This window comes from Emydura macquarii, unplaced genomic scaffold (genome assembly GCF_026122565.2).
Source record: "Emydura macquarii macquarii isolate MOO-44397 ecotype Brisbane River unplaced genomic scaffold, CSIRO-AGI_Emac_v2 contig_1253, whole genome shotgun sequence".
Taxonomy (NCBI): domain Eukaryota; kingdom Metazoa; phylum Chordata; order Testudines; family Chelidae; genus Emydura; species Emydura macquarii.
The window spans coordinates 33,977,720-33,993,102 of record NW_027131390.1 but is presented as its reverse complement, the minus strand read 5'-3'; the positions used below and the strand labels follow the sequence as shown (position 1 = coordinate 33,993,102).

The 15,383-nt window shown below is 49.5% G+C and overlaps 2 protein-coding genes across 6 annotated transcripts; both read left to right on the top strand.

Annotated features, from left to right (window-relative positions):
- Positions 1-63: 63 nt before the first annotated feature.
- Positions 64-10,059, top strand: TAF7L (TATA-box binding protein associated factor 7 like). Of its 5 annotated transcripts, none has more exons than XM_067548412.1 (12): positions 64-117; positions 2,297-2,370; positions 3,011-3,089; positions 4,055-4,188; positions 4,603-4,729; positions 5,033-5,092; positions 6,256-6,333; positions 6,817-6,933; positions 7,393-7,581; positions 7,755-7,867; positions 8,259-8,318; positions 9,316-10,059. In XM_067548412.1, exons 2-12 carry the CDS (start codon positions 2,305-2,307, stop codon positions 9,358-9,360), a joined length of 1,068 nt encoding a protein of 355 aa, XP_067404513.1. In that variant the 5' UTR covers positions 64-117; positions 2,297-2,304; the 3' UTR covers positions 9,361-10,059. The 5 variants fall into 5 exon arrangements, with proteins under 5 accessions (XP_067404513.1, XP_067404514.1, XP_067404511.1 ...); XM_067548413.1 differs by lacking the exon at positions 64-117 and adding an exon at positions 499-517; XM_067548410.1 differs by lacking the exon at positions 64-117 and adding an exon at positions 544-714 and having other exon boundaries at positions 5,033-5,091; positions 6,261-6,333.
- A 771-nt stretch (positions 10,060-10,830) lies between these two features.
- LOC137153897 (aryl-hydrocarbon-interacting protein-like 1) lies at positions 10,831-15,383 on the top strand. The gene is made up of 6 exons (XM_067549701.1): positions 10,831-10,926; positions 11,907-12,068; positions 12,524-12,712; positions 12,930-13,106; positions 13,812-13,953; positions 14,977-15,383. Exons 1-6 carry the CDS (start codon positions 10,831-10,833, stop codon positions 15,381-15,383), a joined length of 1,173 nt encoding a protein of 390 aa, XP_067405802.1.

Genomic DNA, 15,383 nt, shown 5'->3' with positions numbered 1-15,383 from the left:
CTTCCGGTACGTCACCCAAACCCTTCCTCCGGATCCGGAACCAGCGCGGGCGGGTGGGCCGGGGTTACACCCTTCTTCGCTTCCGCCTCTGGTGCTGGGGCCCTCGCTTGGGGCCTGGTGAGTAGCGGGGAACCGGGAGCGCGGGCCCGTTCTCGGCCTACCGGGGCAGCGAGACCCCGCTGTACGCGCAGGCGGGCTCTGGGAGCGTCTCATTGCTTCGCCTGCCCGGCCCCGGCCCCGGCGCTGTGGGGCGCCCCGGTGAGGGAGCAGGGACCCGGCGCTCGGGGGACGCCGCGGGCGGTGTCATATCCCGGTCACCGCAGTTCTTCGCAGCCTCTGTCTGGTGCCTGGCCCCGCCCGGAGCGCCCGGCCCCGCCGCTGCCTGAACAGGGGGTGGGCAGAGGGGTCCGCCCACACTGCTGCAGGGTCGGGATACGGAGAGAGGGGGAGGGGACACTGGTATTTCCGCTGCCCCCTCTTTTGCCATGATCGTTGTTGTGACTTGTGCCAGCAGCAGGTAAACGCTTCACAAGCAGAAGTGCCGGGTTTAAGTTTATTGTGTCCTTGTTATTCTCCTCCATCACTTAGTTTCATTTATTTTTTTAAACTGATTTTCTTTTCTTTTCCCTTTTGGCATTTATATTTGGTTGTTGAATGATACAGCTGTTTATAAACATTTGTGTGAAGCAAGAAGAGGCAAGATGACATCTACAAGTAATGAATTTGTTTCCTTATGTTTCTCTCTGGTGCTGGGTCTCTCTGTCTCTGTTGCCTCTCTGGGAAAAAGGATACTCCAAAGTCATAAGTTCACTGTGGTCCTTCTGCCTCTTTGAAAGTATTCAAAGGAGAATAGCAAGCCATTGGGGTTGAAATCGAATCTGTAGGACAGACAACGTACTCTTCCTGTGTGACTTCTAAAGCCCCATTAGAAGGACAATCATGACGCAGCCTTAGCTATGGATCCACCATTGGTGCTTCCATAAGGAGATATTCCTATTGTCAGGGACTCCTCATATTTAGACACAAAGAGTTTCTAACCTGCAGTGCAGGGTTCCTGTGCTAGATTCACATGCACAGAGTTCTGTCTCAGGCGCATTTTCCCTGGGCTCCTGCTTTAGAGGTGTGCACCTGTAAAGGTCCTGCTTTCAGAGAAGTGCTGAGTGTAATGAAAACAAATATCTCTAGAGCGCATGTGATCAAATTAATGGAGCAGAATCAAATGTATGTCTTTCTCCCTACAAGTCATCCACGGTCCCTTATTGAGACCTGAAGATGATGTTATTGTCTTACTGTTATAATGGCATCTTTTGACAAGTACGAGTGGGCAGGATGCCCTTCATGTCACTGTAGCTCTTGAGGTTGACTGTTGTTATAGGAGGCTTGTGATGTCTATAGATGAGCACTCTAAACACCACCATTCTTGGGAGCAAGACTGCAGGACAGGAAAGAGTACCCTGAGTTTCTCCTCTAGTGTGCAGAGCCATTAGACCAATATATCAAATGCAACAGTCCATGCATGATTTCACCTCCAATCTACTTGTGTTCTTCTGTTCGCGCCTATAAATTGTATCAGATACATAACTGATGTAGAGACACCTACCCCACCTCCCCATTTGTAATATTACATTAAGGTTGCTCTCATGAAAACAGAATATTGATTATATAAGTTTTAGGAGCAGAACCTTATTTGATAGAGTTTAAGGGTAGGATGTTAAAAAGTGCTAAGCATTCATTAGCCTAACTCTGTTCCTACTGAAGTCACCGAGAGCTTTACCGCTGATGCTAAGAGGAGCAGTTAGGCCAATATTGAGCATTTTGGAAAATCTCACCCTAAATAACTTCAGGAATGAATCCTAAGTAGAAATCTAAGAGTCATGATGGTCACACAGACAGCCCTGCTCTTGTTGTTCATCTCTCACTTACACAGAGAATGGAAAGAGTTTATGTAGGCGTAAACTCTTCTATCATACTCCAGATGCATCCTTGTGATCAGGAATGTTTTGAACTTTCTTTTGATTTTTACAAGGGAGATCCTACAGAAATTTGGTGACAGAATGTAAACATTGGGGACCAGCAGCAGAAATTATCTAGTTTTGTCAGATAAGGTGTTTCTGAGGTAAATGTCCACCCCATAAGTATCTGCTTCTCAGCAGCTGGCACATACAATTCCTAGTAACAAAAAGAGGGAGAATATCCACTTTATTTATACATACTAAGTAGCCATCAACTGTGGGAGGTGGAAACAAACTGAACAAGCATCTTACTGACGTGTTTTATCTTGTTTTCCGAACTCAAGAGCAAAAGATGAGTAAGAACAAGGATGACGCTCCTCATGAGTTGGAGAGCCAGTTTATACTGCGGCTACCTCCGGTAAGAGACCCTTAGATGTGGGCCAGACTAAAGAGGACAAAATGGGGGGAGCATTCTCACTCAGAGCTATGATTACTCAGCAAAAATCACCAACTTCCTAAGGCAGTAACAAGTCCCGTTTTGAGGGTGCAGAGCAGCAACTTATGGTAAAGAGGTGTGTGAAATTGATGGGAATTCTACAGACCCTTGACCCTGATGGAGCCCTTTGGATACCCCTAAGGGCATTGTAGAGGAGCTGTAACTTTACCATGAGTTATGCTCCTGAGAGTGGGCATCTATGTTGTGCTGAAAGGTCTGTCACTCAGCTGCCCCATAAATGAAATAGACATGAGCAGTTCATAAGTACCTGGGGTAGCTTCTGTTTTCCAAGGGACCTTAAGCCATCGATAGAATGTTTTCCAGGATGCGTTAAGTTGCTGGCTGTAAGGTACATTGGAAATAGCAGAGCCACAAGATTAATGCACACTTCTAGGAGGAATTCTGTTTTCTTCCTCGGTTTAATGGTGCTTTTCAGTTGAGGTTCTATGTTTAGATGAAAGTATAGATTAAAATTGGGTTTGAAAGCAAAGATTCTCTTTAGCTATTCTGCCAGGTAACATGCACAGGTTTAATCCTGTGTTATGCATCTGCTTTTTCTCAGGAATATGCCTCCACTGTGCGGAGGGCAGTACAATCGGGAAGCGTCAATCTGAAGGACAGACTCACCATCGAGTTACACTGTGAGTAGGCAAGATCAGCTGTGTTTAATCTCTCAGCTCAGGAGGGAGTAATGTAGGCTTTGAAAGAGTGTGACTTGACTTGCAGATCCCAGAGTGGGAAGAGACATCAGAACTTCCCTGGGGATCATGCTGACATGTTGAGGAGGGTGCACTGAGCATGCTTAGCCCCAGCCTGTTTTGTGGAACAATGTGGATGTCTGATTTCTGATGGAAATGCACCTGGTATCTAACCAGAAACTGTTTCCTGGCTTCCTGTTGGGAGCCACAGAGAAGTGCACCTTAATGAAGTAGATGAAAGCTGCATACTTCCAACAGGACAAGATTCACATTTTCTGAGAACCTACTTGGTCAGCACCCTCAATAAAGAGGGTATGCATAGAACAGCTCCTCTTTAAGGTGACTGGCCCAAGCTGTCTTTCTGCTTTCTCTTCACCCCAGGAAATGGGCTTCTGACTGTTTGCCAGAGATTGTGATGTGAATATTTGTGGTTCTGATGTGAATATTTATGGTTCTGAAGGTAAAATAATGTTGATTCACATGGTGCACTAATCACATGGGTAGAGCTATCCTATTCACACGGGCGTAAGCCATTGGCTGTTGAGGAAATCCCAACAATCTTCTTTTCCCCTCCTGTCTCCACAATTCCATCAGCAAATTCCCTGTCCTGCCCTGGAGGAGCCACAGGCAAGAAAGCTCTGCCTCTAGCTGTTAGAATAGCTATAGTTGTAAAGCACAGCCCACTGCTTCTTCCTCTCCTTCAAGGATATTTTCTGTGAGGCCATCTGTAGTTATTTTGCTGCTAAGAGCATCTTAGATTTCACAGGAAAATGCCAGACAGTTCTGTGCACCTCCAGTTCACACAGCAGTTTCAGGAGTTTTAAAGGGTTTGGCCCAGGAATGCAGCACACAGGTTAGCTATTCAGTAGGTTGGCCACAGCACTAATTTGTCTCTTGGTTTTCTGCAGCGGATGGGCGTCATGGGATTGTCCGTGTAGACCGCGTCCCATTAGCTGCTAAACTGGTGGACCTGCCCTGCATCACTGAGAGCTTAAAAACCATAGATAAGAAAACATTCTATAAGACAGCAGATATTTGTCAGGTATGGGATGCCCACAATTCAGTCTGGTGTCCTGTGCTTGCTGCCTTTGTTTGGCCCTGTACATTGTGGCAGTGCAACATATGGTATCCTGCTGTTAATTTCCACATCTTCAGAATGTGAGTAGGTGGAGCAGCTGTGGTGTAACATTGTCCACCCCAGCCTAGCAGTCCTTTCCTGACTGCTACCCCGAAGCATGAGATTTGATCATCCTTCTAACTGAAGATGAAGTTGGCCATAAACTGATCCAGCCACCAAATGTTATTTTGTCAGCTATGCCTGTGAATCTCAGAGGCTGACCGCATGCTGCAGGGAGTAGCATTTCCTTGTATATGTTGTAAATGTACCAGCCTTTAATTTAATTTAGTAGCTCTGCTCTCACATTATAATCAGCTCCTTTGTGTTCTGGGGCTCCAGATGCTTGTGTGCACGGTGGACGGTGATCTCTATCCTCCTCTGGAAGAGCCAACTGTGAGTACTGACCCCAAGGCAAACAAGAAAAAGGACAAGGACAGAGAGAAGAAATTCATCTGGAACCACGGCAGTGAGTAGAGTACAGGATGCTTTCTCCATCCTACCCTAGCCTGACCCCTAGCTCCCACTGCTCATCCCCTGTCCTTCCCATCCACCCTTGACAATACAGGGGGAGTCTGCCAGGGCTCCTAACTCAGCTGTGTAGTTGAGAACCTTGTCCTCGTCCCACCAAAGTGGTGGTGTTTGTAGTAGCTGCTGGATCTCTCAGATCCTGGAGTGGGAGTTTCCTGTCCCAGGACAGGGAGTGTGTCATGTATGTGACTTTCCCCTGAGAGCATGTGCCTGACACACACAACCTGTTCCTTTCTTTCAGTTACTCTTCCACTGAAGAATGTAAGGAAGAGGCGGTTCAGGAAAACAGCTAAGAAGAAGGTGAGTTGCATCTCCTCATCCATGGTGGCACCTCTGGTGTCAGAGGAATGAAGCCCAAAGGTGGGGGATGGAAGATGTGATCTTTATTAACTTTGCTTCACACCTCACTCAGACAGAGAATGGGCGAGAGGAACTAGGACATTTTAACAATTTCTTGGCAATCTCCTGGCTGAATTTTTAAACATGCCTTGGGATGGATCGACTCCGTGTGTCCATTTTGCATACAGTGCATCTCTTCCTTCTGAATTACTAGAGATACCTGCATAGAAACAAGAGAGTTCATCTGCTCCTCTTCTTTCCCCACCTGAAATCCCAGTCCTCTGTGTAGTCCAATCGTTTCCACAGCAGCCAGCTATGATGCAGCACCCACAAGAAGGGAAGTAGGAGCAGATGAACCCTGTCTTTGTGTAGATGCCTCCAGGAATAAAGGACTCTGGAGAGGAAATGAAGGCTACACTGTACCAGGCTGGGAGAATTAATTCTTCTCGGCTTTGCACTTCACTTTCTTGAACACATGATGGAGCAATAGTTCAGTGTAACATTAAGGAAACCAGACCCTGGAAGCATTGTGAGTTTACTTTAGGAGAAGCACAGCAACACTTATTAAATTTGTTGGGAACACTGACTAATAATAAAAAGTGACACCCCCAGTTTTGAAAGTCACCTGTTGAATCAAAACAGGGGTTAATGAGGCCTTTTACTGAGGTTTCATAAATGAATTCAGCCTTGGGGAGTTCTCATCTGCCCTACAGTCAGGCTGCTTTTTATTCAGAGGTGGTGGTGGGAGTCTGAGAATGGAGTGGTAGTCAGGGCAGGGAAGAGATTCAGCTCATTGAAGGAGCTTTGAGGCCAAGGGAAGGAAGATGGAGCACTGTCCTGAAAAGCAAGTGGGTGGAACAGTCATCTGGCTTGGCTGGTTTAGAAACAACAAATCCTGCATCTTGGCAGGGGGTTAGACTAGATGTCCCTTACTGTCCCTTTTAACTGTATGATTCTATGACATGAGTGAGCTTGCTGGCTAAGGGAAAAGAGTAAGATAAGAGAGCCTTAAAATAAGGGGCTAGGCTGGGGTGGGAGGTGGCTGACAGACAAGATACCTCTGAATTGGATAACTGTCTGTCCAAGGGTGTTTAACACTGTCTCTTCTCTCTTTCCCCTCTCTGGCCCAGTATATTGAGTCTCCAGACGTGGAAAAGGAGGTGAAGCGCCTGCTGAGTACAGATGCTGAAGCTGTCAGTGTCCGTATCCTTTCTTCTGATTAACTCTGCAGAGCAGGAGAGTGGCTCAGAGGAGAGAGAAATTAAGTTCATCTCACAATACGCATGGGTAATAGCAGGCAGGACGTGAGCATGTTACAGACACTGAAGTTATAATTTGACCTTTACTCTGTTCAGAACCTGCTGCCTCTCTCTGGCAGTCATCATAGCCCTCCTTGTTGGCATGTCTGTACACATGCATCTGCTACTCCTGCCGCTGGGATAACTTGCTGAATCATCTCCAGAGGACAGGGCTTCAAAGAAATAATAGAGGCCTGCAGGGCCAGATTGGCTACACCAGCATGACCCTGACAACAGTGCAGAATTAAAGAGGCATAGTAAGAGAGGCTGGAGTCCTCCCTGGTGTACAATGTCAACTGGAAAAACCTCTTCTAACATCTTGTTAGTATTGATACCAGCTTCTGTCATTCTTCTGGTTTTCCCTTGACTCATCCGTATCTGCTCTCAGGCTGGGAGGTCATTGCTGAAGATGAAACAAAGGAAGCAGACAACCATGGTTCACTCACCGGCTTGGATATCTCCTCTCCTGGGATGTCTGGACACAAGCAGGGCCATGGCTCATCGGGTACGTTGGCGAAGGCTTGTGCTTTCAGTAACATCAGGTGACCCTGCCTTCTGGCAGCTAAGTGGTCTTGCTTTCTGTGGGATAGTTACACGCTGCAGACCTACTTGATTGTATGACCAGAGTTGGATGCTGAGATTGTGTTCATAGGGACGAGAGAACAGGACAGTAATAGTTTGCTCAAGCAGATATGCATTTGCCATTCTAGTGAATATGGCAGAAAAGACAAAAATCAGTATTTTCTGGGTCTTGAATTAATCTATTTATAGTCTATGGGATTTGGGCTGGAATCCCATAAGGAGGATTAAGGAAGATAGGTGTGTTTAGACAGACCTTGGGTACAGACAACCATCCCTGATAGCCATAAGGATGTACAGTGCTTGTCAGGGAAAGTTGAGGACACACCAGAATTTGATGGGAGCTGATCAGCTCCATCTTTTTCTCCTTGTTTCACACCACTAGAACATGACGAACTGCGGGAAATATTTAATGACATCAGCAGCAGCAGTGAAGATGAAGATGAGAGAGATCATCATGACGATGAAGATTTGAACATTATGGACACAGAAGAAGACTTGGAGAGGCAACTGCAGGACAAACTGAACGAATCTGACGGGCAGCAGCAGGAAAATGAGGGAACAAACCAGATAGGTGAGTCACATGGCAATCTAAGGCAGTGGTGGGCTGGTGCTAAGAATGGGCAGTACCGTGGACGGCTTGGTACCACTGGGGATTGGTACAGTGCTCTGCTAGTGCTATAATTCAGACAGTATGGTGGGGATCATTTCTACTGTAAGTTCAGAGTTCTCTGCTGTTTCCTTTAGCCATGGGGATCCAAAAGCAGATTGACAACCTGAAGGGCAAACTCCAAGAGACCCAGGAACGGAGAAAGCGCCAGGAAGATCTCATCATGAAAGTAGAAAATCTAGCCCTTAAGGTGAGTGCTCCAGCATCTGGCACCTTTCCTTCTCGCCCAAAACATGCATTCCTTCTGGAGTCCTGTTCAGCTCAGCTGAGGCAGTGAAGGCTTGGAACCAGAAGGCATCCAACTTTGACTATTGACCCAGAGTAGCCAATGGCCTTGCCATGTGGAATTTAAGATCAAAGTGGCTGTCGGAGTACGTTCCAGCCATGCATCCATGGATGAGCTGTGAGGGATGTAGAGCAAACCATGGAACGGTGCTGAAGAGAAGCGTCTTGCAATCCATGCTGTGTTCCATTTACTCTGCTGTCTGTCAGATTGCTGGCTCCAATTTTATTCTCTTTATATAAATGGCTACTGGCAAGGAGCACCAGCAGTTATGTTCTTGCCTGTGTCTTTCTTCCAGACCCGTCTCCAGGCTGTGCTGGATGAGTTCAAACAGCAGGAGGACAGAGAAAAGCAGCAGGTGAGGAAGCCTCTGTTACTGTCTCCTCCATGTTCCTGTAGAAGTAACAATTGTAGAGCATTGTGGGGAGATGCTGAGTGATGCTCAGCATTAGGAAGCAACATGTTGCATGCTTGTCCAGTAGTTTCATGTATAAAGTCCTCTGAGCCCTGCACCACACCACCTCAGGCTGATATCTCAGTGGATGCCACAAGGTAAGCAGGGCAGTACCTGATGAGTAGTCACATGGTAGAATGCCTATGGGCAGTGGAGCTGCTGGAAATGGTGATTCAGTAGGTGGTAGTCTTCTCTCTGGAACGCTGGTGAGCCAAGCCCCAGGCTTCTGGAGGGTGCTGTGTGCGTGAGATGTAAAATAAATACCCAGACTACTTGTGTCCATTAAAGATACAGTAGCACTTTTTGAAGAATAGGGGTAGTAGCTCTGGTGGCTTAGCAAATTAGCAATCTGTGTAACTATATTCTGCTTCTTTATATCTCTCCCTGCATTTTCAGTTAAATTCTGTAGTTTTCCCTCCCACTTACTGACTTGTGTAATGTTGTTTGCTGGAGATGTTGTTGAGATGAGATGTTGAAAGTGTAATGTTGTTTTGTTGAATTTGGTTGTGAACAAAGCGGCATTTACATCTGAGCCTGATTTTTAAAAACATGCTCCAAATATGCATACACAGCTACCCCAATTGGATAAGCAAATTGAGTGTTTGTGCATGTAATTAGTTATGATCTAACATGCCATTCAGGGACAGAATTACTAGACTACTAGAGCATGCTCATTCATGCTCATTCTGCACCTTGTTAAGGCATGGGTATTTCTGTTCAGGTAGTTTACAGGTAGGTGTCTTCGCAGAGACCCCAGTTTGTAAAAAGTTTTGGGGATCTCTTAGAGTGGAAATAAGAGTATTATTTCCTCTTCGGTGTGAAGGAGAGAGCTCAGAAGTTCATTAGCTATAGAATATCTCTAATGCTTCCCTACTTCTCCCTTCCAACCTTCCCTCCACAGCTCACCTCTCTGCAAGAACAACTGGAATCCCTGATGGAGAAGTGAGGAGGGCCTGCTGCCCGAGGCAGGAGCTCACTGTTCCCTCCAAGCAGGCATAGTGCTGAGATGGACGCTTCACCCATGAGTTCTGGAACCATCCTCTGGGCCGAGACCCTTTTGTTGCCGGCACAACCTCACTGCAACTAAGCCTACTCCTGTTAATGTTGGCACTCTGTATTCTCCTAGGACACAGTTTCTAGAGCTGCTGTGTGCTGGACAGTGCAGCCAAAACCACTAACCTTTGAAGAAAAAAAATTAACCTGGAGTTGGTTGTCTGAGGGTAGCAGAAAGCCATGGTTAGTGGTTTAGCTGCATCACCGGGGGAGATAGTTCTTGACTAGTTTGACTCATCTGTCTCTAACTGGAAATCATTGATACCTTGGAATAGTCCTTCAAAGGCACTTTGCTTTCAAACAGGCTAATACCCAACTTTGTTACTCTGTGTCAATTTAGCCCTTGGTGCCAGAAAGCTGTGCTAATCAAAGGGCAGGAGTGAACCCCTCTCCCAAACTGTGCAGGCCTGGAAGAGCAGAGCCAGGTCAGTGCATGACCTGGTTGTTGCTATCATCTGAGCCTGCAAGCCAGCGTTCTCTGAGGGGGGAACATCTGCTTCCTTAGCAGACTTTGTGACAGTGACTCTGCTGTGACAGGAGTTTGTTCCTGTGCTTGGGAAACATCTACTTGAATAAAAATAGAATGAATATTTGTGTGTGTGTGTGTGTGTTTCCAACTCTGCTGTCTCCCTTAATGCTTGTATCCTCAGAGTTGTGCTGTGGCTGGCACTATCCCTTTTCCAGCTGGAGCTTGCAGACCTGACGGTGGGGTGTAGCGGCAGTACCTTTGCCTTCTCACGTGGTTGGGGGCAGAGAGCGAGCTAGATACAAAGGGGACCCTCCCAAGGGAAAACTGGAAAGCTGCTACTGTGCTGTTAGTATGGGGGCATTCCCCCATTCTGGGTAAAGCCCTGGTGAGTAGGGATACTTCTCTAATTCCAGATAGATTAGGGAGGCAAATCCTAGATTAACCTGGCAGGGTGGGGAGGGGATTAAATAGGCTATCCAGTCAGCAGCTGTCAGAATGCATCACAGGGTACTGGGTGGGAGGTTATTTGTACCACGGGAGGAAGGAGTGAGGCAAAGACAGAGGGGTAAGGAAGTATAACAGACAACAGGGCCCCTCGACCTCCTTAAGGTGGTTACTGCACAGCACAACTCTGCTCCTGAAGGGGCAGAACTCCATCTGGGGGAAGTCCAGGGAGAAAAGGCTTCAGAGGGCAGCGCAGTCACAGCCACGTTCAGGGTGGGCAGCTTTGAGCCAGATATGCAGTTGCTAAAGGCTGTTGGATGAGCCAAAGGAGGAAGAAAACATCCCAACAGACAAGAACCAAAGCCACACTCAGCCATAGGAAGAGAGAACATCAGTGGGAGCAACCAACAGCCAAAGAGGTGAGGTGTAAGATCTGTTAACAGCTTCAGCATGGATGAAATGTACCTGCTCAATGTGCAAGGAGTCAAGAAAAAGATTTTACATGGAGGCCGTGGGGAGCTGCCGAAATTCAAAGATGGGAGCAAGGTAACTACTCAACAATCCTCTCAAACCAGCCAAGCATGGATAGAGCAGGTCAGGTGTTCCTTCACCCCCTAGAATGACAGGCAGCATCCGATTCCCCAGCAGCTTCCTCCCAGGCTCTCTGGCTTTCAGTGGTGACCCGGAGTCCTTATTACTGAAATCCCCTGCTTGTGCTCCTTTAGAAGTACACAGAAGTGACTCTGTAAAAATAAAAAGTCATTTCTTCTCCCGTTGACGCCAGATCAAATTAGCTGCGTTTACCAGGCAGCAGGTTTTTCTAACTGCCAGAGCTGCAGGCTCAGATTCCAGCTGTGTTCTGTCTACCTCCTTCATCAATAGCACTAATAGGTTCTGCCACTGGAATCCAGCTGACAGTTTTGTTGCTGTAATCCAGCTCAGGCTCCTGAAGCCGCATTAGTGCAGCAAAAAGAAGGAATGAGGATGCTGGTGACATCCACAGATAAGTGATACATGCAAAGAGCTGATAATGGGAGTGACGTGGTGCACTTTGTGTGTGTGTGTATATAGTGAGCCACTGTTCTAAGCCCCTAGCAGTGGGACTAAAGGTTTTCTTGGTGGTTAGTTTGCAATAGCCATACCATGAAGTTTGCATGATTGGAGTACAAGCTATATTTGCAGCGCCCTGCTGTGGGCATGTTCACATTACTAGAGCCCTATCTGAATTGGATTAAAAAGTGGTATCCACAGAGGGCAGCTGTATATTATATGAATAAACAAAGTGTATGGTGGAGTGTCTCAAAGCCTGTCCCTTTACCCCACGAGAGCAGCTGAGTGAGCTAATGCTAAGCTGGGGTCATGTTCAGCCCTTCTCAGTGACCCAAGCGTGAGATGGACCCAAGCCCCAGTGGGAGGTGGGAAGGAGAGAAAGCTACTTACTCTGCTGATCGGAGCCCAGACTCAAGCCTGCAGCTGATCCACTCTGCACTGGTCTCTGTTTGGCACAGCTCACGTTCCACTTTCAGACGCTGAAAGACAACTTTGAGCGCACAGTGATAGATGACAGCCGGCAGGCTGGCATCCCCATGGAGATCATCGTGGGGAAGCTGTTCAAAATCGAGGTGTGGGAGACCTTGTTAACCTCCATGAGGATCGGAGAGGTGGCAGAGTTCTGGTGCGATGCTATTGTGAGTGACACCCCATGTGGCTGGGAACACCTAGATTTCAGACACTGATTTCAGACATACATGCCCCCTCAGCACTTTGACACCATAATACCCACAGAGGTACCAACGCCTTCACATGGGCACAGCCCACAGATACGCGCTTGGGCAGCATTGCACGGCGTTGGCATAACATCTGTACCTGTCCTATGCATGGTTCCATGCACCCTGAAGCATGGACTCACACATCCTGCTCCCCTGTTACAAGTGTGGAAGCAGGAGCACTGAGCTGCTTAGTCCAGCAGCATGCTTGTCCTCATCAACTCTCTTCCCCCAGGCTTTATTCCTGGGGTTCAGTGGGCACAGGTTATAACTCTAGGACAGACTGAAAAGCCCTAGCTCAGGCTGCAATGCAGTCCTCTAGTGAATAGCTCCGCTCCCAGGATTGAGCCATGCCCCCCCACTCCCCCATGTTTCAGCACACAGGCATGTACGCACTGGTCTCCAAAGGCATGAGGAGGATTGCAGAGGGCAAGGACCCCTTGGAGGGGCAGAAGCACCGCTGCGGGATGGGGAACATGTTTGACTACCACAGTACAGGCTACGCGGACCTGGATGAGCTGCAAAGGACCCCTCAGCCTCTCATCTTCATCATGGAACTTTTCAAAGTAAGCCCAGGCCTGGGCAGTTGGGCTGAGGGAGGGGGAGAGGCAGACCAGGCCCCAGCGCCCTGTGCAAACTGGCGGTGCTCAGCACAGCACAGCACAGCCTGGGTTGGTAGCCCCTGTGGGGCAACGGGAGCCTTGGGCCCAGCTATCCCAAGAGGGGTGTGAGGAGTGCAGAGGGGCCAGCGTGAGAAGGTCTGTTCTCACCCCCCCACACCAGGTCGACGACCCCTCGTCCTACAAACGGGACACCTGGGCCATGAACAAAGAGGAGAAGCTGGCGGCAGTGCCCGTGTTGCACAGCGAGGGCAACCGGCTGGTCCTGCTCAAGAGGTACCAGGAAGCAGCAGCGAAGTACCAGGAAGCTGTCATCTGCCTGCGGAACGTCCAGGCCAAGGTGAGAGCCACCAGCCCCCGGACACTGCCAGTGGGGAGGGGTGGGCTGGCATGACATGGCAGCCCAGCGGGAAGGGCTAGTGCTCAGCTGGAGCCAGGACAGCCACAGCATGCTCAGCGTTGGTACATCAGACCTAGCATGGCTTCCCTCCTCTGCTGAGCTCACCTTGTCCGCACAGACCCTGCCTGCCCTCAGCAGCTATAGGGCTTTGTGAGGTCCTGGGCTGCCAATACGATTCCTCAGACAACAAACAGCACCTCAGCCTGGCGCTGTGCTCCCCACTGCTCTCTGCGGCTGGTAGATCCTGCTCTCCTTGGCCTGGGTGGTGATATGTTTCATGGTCCAATAACAGCAAAGTCCTGTGAACTCAACCAAAACCCGGGGCAGGGAAAGACCAGGCAGGCATGCAGGGCTTGCTGTGAACAGCCACTCCTGGGCTGTGGCCTTCAGAAAGGAGGGGAGCTAGACGGCTCTGAGATGGGCTCCTTGAATGGTATACTCAGCCATGGGCACACGGGGGCACTCCCGGCAAGTCCATGCCATGCTGGCTGATTCACTGCAGGGGTAGCCACTGCCCTCCCTTTACCACAGCCCGCCCCCAAAGCCCAGCCAGGATGCATAGGTGGCCTGTCCCTGTGAGAGTTCCCTGCCCAGGCAGAGGGGTCTGTGATGTCTTCACCTGCATGTTGCTGGTTTTGTGAACAGGAGAAGCCCTGGGCAGAAGACTGGCTGAGCCTGGAGAATCTCATCACACCCCTTGTGCTGAATTACTGCCAGTGCCAGCTGGAGCTGGGGGAGTACTACGAGGTTTTGGAGCACACCACTGACCTCCTCCAGAAGAACAATGGTAATGGCCCCGCCTGCCTTTTCCAGCTCTGGCCTAGGCTCCCACAGGAGGGGCTTTTGTGCTCATGGGACTCTGTACCCAGCGCTCCTGTCACACAGGGGCCTCCACCCTGCTGCCAGTCCCCTGGGAACTTTTCATGATTCGTTTGATTCATTCTGCTACTGGCCTCCAGCACCTACATTGGCTTAGAGAGAGCGTGTCAGGGGCTGGCGTGCTGGCTGGAGGAATACTGCCTTGTGAGGGGTGTGGGGTGGCATTCAAGCCCAGTGGGGGCCCATCTTGAACTAGAACCAGAGAAGGCTGAGTCAGTGATGCAAACTGCCCTTCTCGTGCAGAGTGGCAGATTGAGCACCAGGCCCGTCGCCTTCCCTCCGGCTGAGAGGTGGGGCTGGTCCCTGGTCCTTTCCCCAGCTCTCTCCTCTACTGCTTTTCCCTGGGAGAACTGTCTCCTGCCCCGGGAATATTTTTACATGAGGTATAACTTAGCCTGTGACACTCACTAGCCCTAGGTCCGGAGGCCCCGACCTTCGGGGGATTATGGGAGGTAGACATGCACAGTGAGAACAGCTCCAATTAGGCTAGGAAACCTTCATGCTTCAGGCCATGAACAAACTAGTGGTTGACGGGGCTAGTAAGAAACTTCCCCAGGAGACAGGCTACGCTTTAATTGTCCCATCTGGACTCTCTTGCCCCTTCCTCTGAAGCAGCTGTACTGGCCTGGCCCACCTACAGGAGGAGGTGGGCACTCCGGCAGTTCCTACACTGCAATCCTGTTGCGTGGCAGTGAATGAAGTGGGAGTCAAGCTGTAGAGCAGGGCAGCAGTGCTACAACCCCCTGCTGCAATTGCTATAGGAGCAAGCTTTGCTCCGGTGCAATCCCTTTGGAAGACTCAGAGGTGCAGCAGGAGGCTCACGTGGCCATCTTCTGCAGGCAGGACAGCGGTGCGTGAGGCAGAGCCTGTGCTGGCTGAGCAGGGTGACCGAGGAAAGGAAATAACCACCAGGCTTCTCTCCACTTGGCAGAGAACGTGAAGGCTTACTTCAAGCGCGCGAAGGCCCACGCTGCCGTCTGGAACGAAAAGGAGGCGCGAGACGACTTCCTGAGGGTGGCTCAACTGGATCCATCGCTGGCGGCGGCTGTGAAGAAAGAGCTGAGGCTTTTGGGGCAGAGGATGAGAGAAAAACATGTGGAAGATCGGCAGAGATACCAGGGCCTTTTCCAGCAGCCTCTGCTCAAAGGTGCAACGGAAGAGAAGGAGCAGCAGGGAGGAGGAGGGAACGCTGGAGCTGGCAGGCAGGAGGGAGAAGATTCTGGGGAGGGGAGGGAGGAGTCAGGTCTGGGACCAGAGAGCTTCACAGCCAAGGGGGAAGAACAAGACCAAGGGAGTTCTGGAGCAGGGGGGGCCTGGGAGAAGAGAACACACATGTGA

What these genes read in the sequence shown, in the direction of transcription:
- LOC137153897 (XM_067549701.1), top strand. Translation starts at nt 10,831, where the DNA reads ATGGATGAAATGTACCTGCTCAATGTGCAAGGAGTCAAGAAAAAGATT. An exon ending in TCATCATGGAACTTTTCAAA is followed by an intron (nt 12,713 to 12,929) that starts GTAAGCCCAGGC and finishes CCCCCACACCAG; the next exon opens with GTCGACGACCCCTCGTCCTA. An exon ending in TGCGGAACGTCCAGGCCAAG is followed by an intron (nt 13,107 to 13,811) that starts GTGAGAGCCACC and finishes TTTTGTGAACAG; the next exon opens with GAGAAGCCCTGGGCAGAAGA.
- TAF7L (XM_067548409.1), top strand. An exon ending in ACTCACCATCGAGTTACACT is followed by an intron (nt 3,090 to 4,054) that starts GTGAGTAGGCAA and finishes GGTTTTCTGCAG; the next exon opens with CGGATGGGCGTCATGGGATT. An exon ending in ATTCATCTGGAACCACGGCA is followed by an intron (nt 4,730 to 5,032) that starts GTGAGTAGAGTA and finishes CCTTTCTTTCAG; the next exon opens with TTACTCTTCCACTGAAGAAT.